This window comes from Muntiacus reevesi, chromosome 2, assembly GCF_963930625.1.
Source record: "Muntiacus reevesi chromosome 2, mMunRee1.1, whole genome shotgun sequence".
Lineage (NCBI taxonomy): Eukaryota > Metazoa > Chordata > Mammalia > Artiodactyla > Cervidae > Muntiacus > Muntiacus reevesi.
Window position 1 is genome coordinate 238,182,160 of NC_089250.1, and position 10,617 is coordinate 238,192,776.

At 40.4% G+C, this 10,617-nt stretch overlaps 1 protein-coding gene across 1 annotated transcript in view; it reads left to right on the forward strand.

Moving 5' to 3' along the window:
• Positions 1-8,845, forward strand: part of RSPRY1 (ring finger and SPRY domain containing 1) — a 35,713-nt gene extending 26,868 nt beyond the window's left edge. The window contains exons 11-15 of the mRNA XM_065925387.1: positions 551-662; positions 2,159-2,261; positions 2,624-2,776; positions 4,957-5,061; positions 7,288-8,845. Of these exons, the coding sequence (XP_065781459.1) occupies positions 551-662; positions 2,159-2,261; positions 2,624-2,776; positions 4,957-5,061; positions 7,288-7,384 (570 nt within the window). The 3' untranslated portion in view covers positions 7,385-8,845. The remainder of the gene's footprint in view (positions 1-550; positions 663-2,158; positions 2,262-2,623; positions 2,777-4,956; positions 5,062-7,287) is intronic.
• The last annotated feature ends 1,772 nt before the right edge of the window (positions 8,846-10,617 follow it).

Consider the following 10,617-nt stretch of genomic DNA (forward strand, 5'->3'; position numbering starts at 1 on the left):
CAATTAAAAGGCAGTAAGTATTAAAAGAAGTTGCCAAGAACCTATATAATGTTCAGATATCTCTGAATACCTGTTTGCTAATTACCTACAATAGCCTTTCTGTTGAACCCAGGTTTAACATCTCTGAGCAAAGGGGTATTTTGAAGTGTACTACAGGCAAAAAAGATATTTGCCCACACCAGCCTTGGAATCAGAAAATCTCAAGGTCCAAACTTGACTTTTCTAGTAACGTGTTCTTGGGCAAGTTGGTTGACCGCTCTGAGACTTTATTTCTTCTTAAAACGGAATACAATACTCCCAGCCTCAAGGTGGTTCGTGAGAATTAAATAAACTAACAGATGTGAAACTTGGGAAATATTTGTTGGTGAGGTCATATTCTCTTCTGACTCCATGTCAAAATTTTGGTACCTTCTAAGAACCATAATAGGCTCCCTTCATCTAGAAAACGTAGAATTCCATCCACCAGCTTAATGGTTGTAAAAGACACACTTACTTTTCCCAGAACACAGCAGGCAGAGCCTCACTAATCCTGGGCCCTATCTCCCTCCAGGAAGGCTATGGCATTGGGGATGATGAATACTCCTGTGCATACGACGGCTGCCGGCAGCTGATTTGGTACAACGCCAGAAGTAAGCCTCACCTACACCCCTGCTGGAAAGAAGGTACTCGTTCCTCTCCATCATGAGTTTATCAACTAGGTTAAGACATCTGGTTCTGGCAAGGCATTCATCATGTTAGGCTTTAAAATGTTTTAGATGACCCTGAGGGATGGGCTGGGGAGGGAGGTGGGAGGGAGGTTCAGGATGGGGAACACATGTACACCCATGGCTGATTCATGTCAATGTATGGCAAAAATCACTACAATATTGTAAAGTAATTAGCCTCCAATTAAAATAAATTAATTTAAAAAAATGTTTTGATGGAAAAATATTAAGTGTGGGAAGGGATATTAGCATTTGTATCCCCTACCATGGGTGCGAACAGTACTCTCCTGATACTCAACTCTGATGGAGCCCTTCCTTTAGCAAAACATTTCAGACTATAAAATTCTTAATTTAGTGGGGAAATTATTAAGATTAATTAATATGAATTAAGATTCATATGATTCTTCAGATTAATATGAATTCAACTTTCCTCTCTGGGTATATATATGTCTTAGAGCAGCTGTGGAGATATTAAGGACACTGAAATTGTAATGTCAATAAAATGAGATTTTCTTCAGAGTATTGGCACTAGTCAGTGAACACATTCTGGGCCCCTCTAGATGCAGCTTTTCAGGCTGACTTGAGCACTCTTGGCCTCAAAAACATCTGCCCAGCCTCAGCTCTCCAGACATCAGGCTCAGGACACTGCAGGGGAAGAGGCTACCAGAACTCTCAGTCAAAGCGAGGATTTTAGCCTCATCTTTTTTGCCCCATTCAATTTGTATTCCAACTGGTTTGCTATATCCAAGGCCTTATATCCATGAAAACATTTATGAATGAAAGATTCAAACCAGCATAGTTAGAACCACACAGTTAATTTGTCCAACAATTAGACCAAAGGATTTAAGATGAGTGAGTCTTTTTACCCCCATATAAATACAATGAAACAGGGCTTTTCTGCCTCACACCAGAGCACCAAGAGTGGTATTCTCAGGGGGCCTCCTGGTGCACCCCACCTTGATCTGAAGACATAGAGTCATATGGTAGCAGATGGAACCTCTGGAAAAAATTTTTTCTCTTTTGGCCAGGCAGTCTTGTAGGAGGGATCTTAGTTCTCTAACTAGTGATTGAACCCTTGCCTTTGGCATTGGAAGTACAGGAGTCCTAACCACTGGACCACCAGGGAATTGCCTCTCAGAGAATTTTAAATCTCACCAGAGAAGCAAAGTTAATGATTGTGATCTTACCATGTTTTGCTGGTCCAAAAATGCACATTGCCCCCACATTTCACATCTTTGAAATTGGGATGCATCTTACAATTGATGACTTTTTATAGATTAATTGGCAGCCTTTTCCTCTCCAAACTTTGATGTAAAGGGGTCAGATCAGTTGCAGAAGAAGCAAGATGAATATGTTGAATATAGGGCTACAAAAATAGACTTAATACAATGATATTTGTACCCTTGAGATAGCAGAATCTTCCTGTCCTAACAGTGTTCCACTTCATCCTTTAGGAGACACAGTAGGATTTCTGTTAGACTTGAATGAAAAGCAAATGATCTTCTTTTTAAATGGCATCCAGCTGCCTCCTGAGAAGCAAGTCTTTTCATCTACTGTGTAAGTACCTTCTCTCAGTCAAAAATTCAAGTAGATGTGTGGAATGTCCTTTTCTCTAGGAAAAAAAGACTGTCCATTTATATGGTCAGTTGTGTGAGAAATCACTGTACTTCAAGTAATTGGGGACTCATTTAATCATACCTAGAATTCTCCCAGAGTTTGATACAGGAAGATAAGAGCAGGATATTCTCTGGTTTATAGTCCCATCTAGGTTAGTAAACAGAATGCCACCCTTCTTTCTCCCGGGGTATGAATTATTCCGACTTATTTCTTATTCCAACTTACTTCTGAAGACCACTTTGTGTATGACCTCCACTTTGTTTTTATAAATTCTCTTGATCTCTACTCATTTTTATTTGTAGATCTGGATTTTTTGCTGCAGCTAGTTTCATGTCATATCAACAATGTGAGTTCAATTTTGGAGCAAAACCATTCAAATATCCACCGTCTATGAAATTTAGCACTTTTAATGACTACGCCTTCCTCACAGCTGAAGAGAAAATCATTTTGCCAAGGTAAGGAATCAGCAGTGTTGGCCTGTTGCACCCTTAAGGGTGTCTATAACGTAATATTGTAATCCTAGCTCCTGTTCTGGCTTAAAAAGCAGGTCTGTAACAAGCCCTTCTGGGCTGTACTTCACTTTGGACTCAGTGTCCCAAGGCTTGAGAGTGGCTCAGCAGTTTCCAGATGAACCAGAAAATGTCACAGAGTGATGACAGCCCTGCCTGCTGCAACAGAGCCTCCGTAATATCCCAAAAACCGAAGGGCCACTGATTTCCCAGCTCAGAGATCTGAGGTTCATTCTGAGAACAAGATGAAGACATCTTGTCTTAGCGCCTGACAGGGATTCTGAACTTTAAATTCCTCCTGGTGAAAGTGTGACATAACACCTGTCTCATCTGCCATACCCCATCACTTTGTTATGTAGCCTGTCTTTCTTGGATGTGGCCCATAAATAGGTCTGTCTTCTCACGTACACCCTGAAAGTTCCAACTGATCCCTCTAAGAGTTCCCCTGGAGGCTTAGTTAAAACTGCTTCAGCATTTAGTTAACCACCCCTGCAAAATTAAACTTTCCAGAAGTCAGATGGCAATAGGCACCAACTGTCAGAAAGTCATCTTTTATGGATGGGTTCTGTGTACTCTCTCAGTACTCTAAGATCTTGGCGCCCAAAGTGCAGTATTCCTTGGATAAGAACAGAGTTACCAGCTTGGCAGTCCTGTGCTGCATTGGACTTTTGTTTTCTGTGACAGTGACACCAAGACAGAAGTTGTCAGAGACTAACTGAATGACCTCTTTAATGTCAAAGTTTCCTGTTTTACTCATAGGAACAGTATTCTTTTCTGACTTCAGGGTAGGAGATCAGGGCCGTGTTTCTACTTGGCATTTTGTAACTTGTTCCATATTGTAAATCCTCTCTGTCTCTACCTCTTCTTCCATTCATTCTTTTTCTTCTTCTTCTTCTTCTTAAACTTTTTATTATCGAAAAATTATTATGGAAAACTTCAAATACACATGAAAGAAAAAAAGAATAGCACAGTAAAGCACCATATATATATATATATACCCACCTCTCAGCTACAAAAGTTGGCCACTCACAGCCACCTGCTTCTCTTACGTTTTCTCTGTAATAGCTCCATTGTCAATTCTGTTTCCCTGGCTGTGGTCCTAGAGGATCCTTGACGAGGCAGAGTATGACTTCCTGCCATTTCTGTGATGGATTGTTCAGCAAATCCTATGGGTTGTACTTTGAGAATATATCCCAACCAACTACTCCTGGTCCCTCTCCCTTCTCCCGCCAGGGCTAAAGCCTCCCATTTCCCACCTGGGTTGTTCCTGCCCTCAAACTAGTCTCCCTGTTCCCACCTTAACCCCTTCAGTCTGTTCAGGACAGCCTCCAGAACGATTGTTACAACATAAATCAGATCATGTACTTCTCTGCTCAGCAGACTCTAATGGCTTCCTCTTTGACTTTAAGGTAAAAGCTTGAATCTCAGCAGGCACTGTAGGACTTGTTCCCTCCTCTCCTCCACTACTCCTTAGACCTCTTGCACTCTCCCATGTGCCCCTGCTGCTTCAGCCATCCTGGCCTCCTTGCTGCTCCTGAAACAGACCAGGTCTGCTACTGTAGCCCCAGGGTCTTTGCACTAGAAAGTTCTCCTCTTACCACTCTTCCTGCTACTAGAATGGTCTGACATGTGTTTTCCAATACCACTGAGCAGTGAACTTGATTCTGATACCGTCTACCTGGAGATAGCTTCAGACCCCCCTGGAGAAGGGTTCAGTCCTGCAGGACTGCCATTTCCTCCCACTTTAGATGCCAGTCACAAGTCCAGGTCATGACCTACTCCCTGTAACTGGAAGCTCCCATGCCCTCGGCCTTTGCTTTGATTGATTTGCTAGAGCTCCCACCACAGAACTCAGGAAAGCAGTTTACTTCTGTGTGTGTGTTATTCTTTACCAGCTGAGCCACCAGGTAAGATGAGAATGACCAGCCTCCTTCATTCTCTGTTTTAGAAAATCATTGTAAGATTGAAATGAGATGTCTTGTGTGAAAACTTTACTGACTAGAGCTTAGGGAATATATGGTAGACTCCCATGTACAGAGCATTTTCAAAGCATTTCATATGTATCACTGGTCACTGACCCCATTTATTTGTTGATAAAATGAACTTCAACTGTGTTTTCTACTCAGGCACAGGCGTCTTGCTCTGTTGAAGCAAGTCAGTATCCGGGAAAACTGCTGCTCCCTGTGTTGTGATGAGGTAGCAGACACGCAGCTGAAGCCATGTGGACACAGGTCAGAGGGTTTGTTTGGTTATTTCCTCTTGTGTACATTACCTTAGACTAAGTTCCACCTGTTCTTGAATTGCTTTTTACAGTGTTACCAGTTCCCTAGCTGTTCATCAAGGTTCATAATATCCAAAGTGGGCTGAAGGAGGTTTCAGAGTTTGCTAAGTAGTGCCTGGCTGTCTTCCAGAAAGTACCTGAAATAGAAGAAGCTGCTTGATATGGAACACCCATGTTTTTGTTTTGCTTTACTTTGTTTACTCAGTACTTTATTTTTAACACATTTTTCATCCCAGAATGCAAAAGGCTTAATGCTAACTGCAGGTCTCTTAGGAAATCCCTTTTAGTTTTAGAGCCTTCTCATGTACTTACTCTTTACCCTCCTCAGCATTGAGAGGGCAGCACCACCCTACCATCTAACCACTCTGCAGTTGTAGGAAATGAGGACAGCCTGGATCCTGTAGAACAGTGTCTAAACATCAGCAAGAGTAGCAAATAAAACAGTCCCCTAAAAAGGCCTCGCAACTAAGGTTAGAAGGAGAAAGAGGAGCTGGGCAGTGTGCTGACCCTGGCCTGGCCCAGGCACGTGTGCTGATTATGTACAGGCAGTACCTATCCCAGTGTCCCAGACCAGCTCGCTCTAATTCAGCCCATCCCATACGCTGCCTTGCTCTTATTCTTCACAGAGCTTTAGCTACCAGGTCTCCCTTTATCAACTCTGTAGCCCAGAACTCCTCAGGATCTGGGCTTATTCTTCTTTGAGCTCTCTGGCCCTTATTGGTGGTTTGGCACACAATAAGTGCTCATGAAAGACGGTTGGAATCTAAAAACTTAGAATCAGGTATCTTAAGTATGAGCACAGTCCCCACACTAGACATATCCAGAACAAAGTTGGAAGAGCAAATTAAAAGAATTATAAGAAAATCTAGCTCAACAGTTTCGTTGAGTAGAGGTTAAGAAAGGAAATCTGGCTAAACTGAATGACATGAGCCATCCCCTAGAATAGACACTGAAAATCTAAACATTCCTACTATTAATACCATGGAAGAAATTGAGATGATTTTCCCCCTTTGCCTTACCCTCTAAAAGCCCAGATGGTTTCACAAGTACATTGTTTCAAACTTTGAGGGAATGGATGGATTCTATATAAACTTCTCAGACCACAGAGAAAATAGCAAAGTCACAATCTTCTTACAAAGCATGCATGTTAACCATACAAAAAGCTGATGAAACACAAAAATGAATGACTGAATATAAACCTAAAAATCCTAAATTATCAGCAGCTAGTACACAGCAACACGACCAAGAGGGTCATTTATTTATTTCAGGAATGCACGGTTAGTGCAACATAGAAAATCAATGTAATTTCTCAAATGTATTTAATCGAATGTAATCAAATATAATTTCTCAAATAGGCCAAGGGACAATTGAGCAGAGAATTAACACTTTCTGCAAACATGCTAAAAATTCAATATCCATCTCAAATGAATGACTACTACAAAACAGAAATGGATAGAGAAATAAAAGTTTAAATTAAGGATGGATGGATACTTCCTTTATAATATAAAAAACATATATATCTCAAACACAAGCATCTTTTTAAGGGGGACACACTGGAAGCCTTCCAAGAGATGCTAGGGGCCAGACAAGGATGCCTGCTGTCAGAACAAAGCAACGAAGACCCAGTGTAGCCAAAAATAAATACATTTTTAAAAATTAAAAAAAAAAAAAAACCAAAAACAGGGTGAGAAAGAATATGTGTAAAATACCACCTTTAGGGGAAAAAAGTTAATAGTTTTCTCCCAGTATATGAAAAGAATGACACAGTAATGGAACAGAAGGTAGAACTACTTACAAAGAAAAATATATCATAGAGACATGATGTCAAATCTATGGTGAAAGATAGACTGTTCAACAAATGATACTGGGACAGACAGATAACTGTCTGGGGAAAAAAATAGCATTGTATTTCTACCTACAGAGACGCATCTCTGTGCATAGGCTGTATATATCCAGACTTTCTGGAAGAATGCACATGAACTTTTAACTTATTTCTCAGAAGAGGAAGATTGAAGGTCAGAAGTGGAAGAGAGACTTAACTGTTTAGATATTTACTTAATGTTTCAGTCATGTGTGATTATTACCCTTTCAGTTAACATGCTCCATTGAGTCAGCACATTGTCAGTCTGACTTTTTGAAGCACCGTCCTAACGGGTATCTATGTCTTTCTCCTCAGTGATCTGTGCATGGATTGTGCCTTGCAACTGGAGACCTGCCCATTGTGTCGGAAAGAAATAGTGACTAGAGTCAGACAGATTTCTCATATCTCATGACACACGTGAAGAGGCCTCATGGACTTATTTCTACTCAATTTCAGCCAATGTTGAAAAGAAAAACAAAAAAATCTCTAATCAGTTGTATGCACATTGAAACTTATAGCCATGGCCAGATTTTATGCTAAAAAAAAATGATAGTTTATCAAAGACAGAATTCTCCTAGAATCTAACCCAACCTGCCAGCCCTGAGAAATTCCTTTTAAGGCCAAGGAAAGCTGAATGCCAATAGCTAGGCCTGTGGTAATTCCATGAAAAGTAATAAGAGACAATGCCCTCCTGAATGCTGAAACCACACTGGATTTCTCCAGGTTGGGTTCATTTGATTGTGTAACACAGGATGTTTTGTCTCATATTATAAAGTTTTTATTTTGGGCAAAAGTCATTATGAAGAAGTAAATGACAGCATTTCTGAGTTAAACATAACTTCCCATTGGTCAGAGAGCCACTGGTATGTTAAGCATGGATACTGCACTGCAAGACTTGAAGCTGTAAAACTAGAATCCCACAGGTCAATACTACAAGCAACATGGAGGGCCTGAGAGAAGGTGCACAGACTGTAGACAAAAAAACAAAACCCAATTTTTGATATTTCAGTGATTCCAAAGAACATTCTAGTTTTTTTTTTTTTAACTGCAGAAAATTCGTGGTATTTTCACATTCATGATGTTTCTATCCAATTTCAGTACCCACATTTTGTGAGGAAAAAATGTTTTAACAATGCAGGAGGAATTCTTAAATTAATTGCAATGTTAGACTGGAGAAAATTTGGTATTTAGGGTATTTTTAAGGTACCATCAAATCAGGTCTTTTTGGTTTTTGTTTAAAATAATTTTTTAAAATCAGTATTGTTTTTGGAAGTAATATACTTTGAAACTCTTGAACTAATAGTCTCAAAAACTCTTAGAGGACAGTCTGAGAGCACGTATTCCTATTGTTTAAAATAAATACATGTTTTTGAATAGTAAATTCAGTCATGGATTGTTGACTATGTCTTCATCAAAAGTGTTATTCCCTCTCAGGGTCTCTGGTGAAGACCTTCAAGAGTTTGGTTTTTTCTCCCAGAAAATTGGAAGGTAGAATTGTAAATTCATAGAACTTATTTTATAATGGTGTACCTCAGCAGCTGCCTTTCAATTTATGCCAAGTCCTTACTGAGTTTATACTTGAATAGTAAATATGTCTTCTCAGTTTTACAATGTCTTAAATTCAATGCACATTTTTTCCTTCCTTCCCCACCCTTTCTTGTTTGTAGTTCATTAAATTGTCCTATTACAGAGCTGATTTCCTTCCTGGCCGTACTTGTTGGGGTGCTGGATTTTTTCCATGTCTTTAGTCTTCCATAAATTCAAATATATATATAAATATATATATATATATATATGTTCTCTTCTTTAGCTTGTGGTAAATACAGTAATTTGCATTGAATAAATAAAACATTTGTTGCCTTTTTTGACTTAAGATTTCACAACTTTCATTGGTGCCTGCTGCTAAGCTTCCAAGATATTATACTCAGGTTTATCCTTTCCAGGTTAGGATAGAATCAAGTATTAGAATTCAGAAGCAAGGCTAATCACTTATTCATCCAGCAAACCTTTATTGGACACCTAATATGTCTCGGGCACTGCAACTATGTGGTATACAAAAACAGATCTGTTTGTGGAGCTGATGTCGGTAGTGGGGAGAAAACTATGTTTTTCCTTACTGTAATAAATTGTTGAGTGCAGAGCAAGGAGAACCTAATTCAGATGAGGGGAAGGAGAGAAACCTCACTGAAGGAGTAACATTAATTAAAAAGAGGAGGAAGTAGGACCTAGGGATATAGCCAGGCAGAGACTGAAGATATTGAGCCTTTCTGGTCTCAGGCGGTTGAGGGACTGGCAGCTTCCACTTCCTGTCTCTTGAAATATTTGTTCTTGGACCTAGCTACCATGGTGTGGGGAAACCCAAATATCCATGAGAAGACCTACATGGAGAGGAATTGAGACAGCCCCCTACCCCTTAGGTCCTCTGTTTAACATCCACAACTGAGCTGTTCCAGCCAAAACTAATTTGAGTAAACTTCTTGGAAGAGGTTTCTCTAGCCCAATCCCAGCTACCCCCAACTGATGCCAAGTAGAACAGAAACAAACTGTCCCTACCAAGTCCTGTCCACGTTACAGATTACTGAGCAAAATATTTTTTTTTTTTTTTTTTAGCCAGGAAGTTTTGTGTGGCTAGTGACAGCATTAGATAACCAGAATAGATGGAATCAAGTTTCCTTCTCTGCCCTGATTCCATGTATTAACTCGGTCTGGTTATTTACCAAACCTTTCTGAATGCCTGCCTTCTACTTGGTACTAAACAGAGATAGTACCTCTGAGAACTGATCTCATTCTAGATTCAACTGTGTCATGGTAACGAGTTTAGTTCTACACCCCACTGATAGCTATTTTATGTTCATTTAAAGATATCTGTCCATTTAGGCTGGCCATCTGACCCACAGATCAAACATGAACCATATCTAAAATGTACCACACATTTGGCCAAAAAATAAAGTGCAACCGAAAAGACAACAATGTCTAGTGATTCAATCAGAGAACAGGTCTAGGGTACCCTTTTGTAAAATTGGGCAGTTTCAGAGGGGGCTTATCCTGGAGGAAAGTCACCTGATTGCGTTGCTCAAAGTGGTTCTGTCAACGTTACTTTTGCCTAGTTACCCAAGAAACGAGTTATTGACGAATAATCTTTTTTATGTGAATGTTTATGATGTAAGTTACAAGACATCCACTTCTTGCGGTGGGGCTGGCTTTGGTAGCTGTCTCGTGGTAGTTCCACGAGAGGGAGCAACTGTCTCGAAAATCAAATGTATGCACTATCTGGCTCAAAAGCTAAGGGATTGACTCTGAAAAGATTTTCGATTTACAGTGCTCTTAAAACCAATTTGAATGACTTAATCTTTCTTAAATCTTGTAATTCATTCCCCAGTAGCAAGTGGGGAAATCAAGGCTCTCTCGGCTTCCATTCCTTCCTCTTCACATTGGGTACATCTTGGCTTTAATCGCCCGACAGCGTGAGTCTACGTCAGTGAGCCCCTGACCTGCTGGATGCGCCCAGTTTCCTCTCGCTACCCTCCATCCCTTTGCCTCACTTCCTCTTCCTATCTTTGTCCCGCCCCTGGTTTGGGATAACGCAGACCTGTGATTGGTTGCTGGGAGCCCCGAGGTGGTGGAAGGGTCACGGTGGCCATGGTG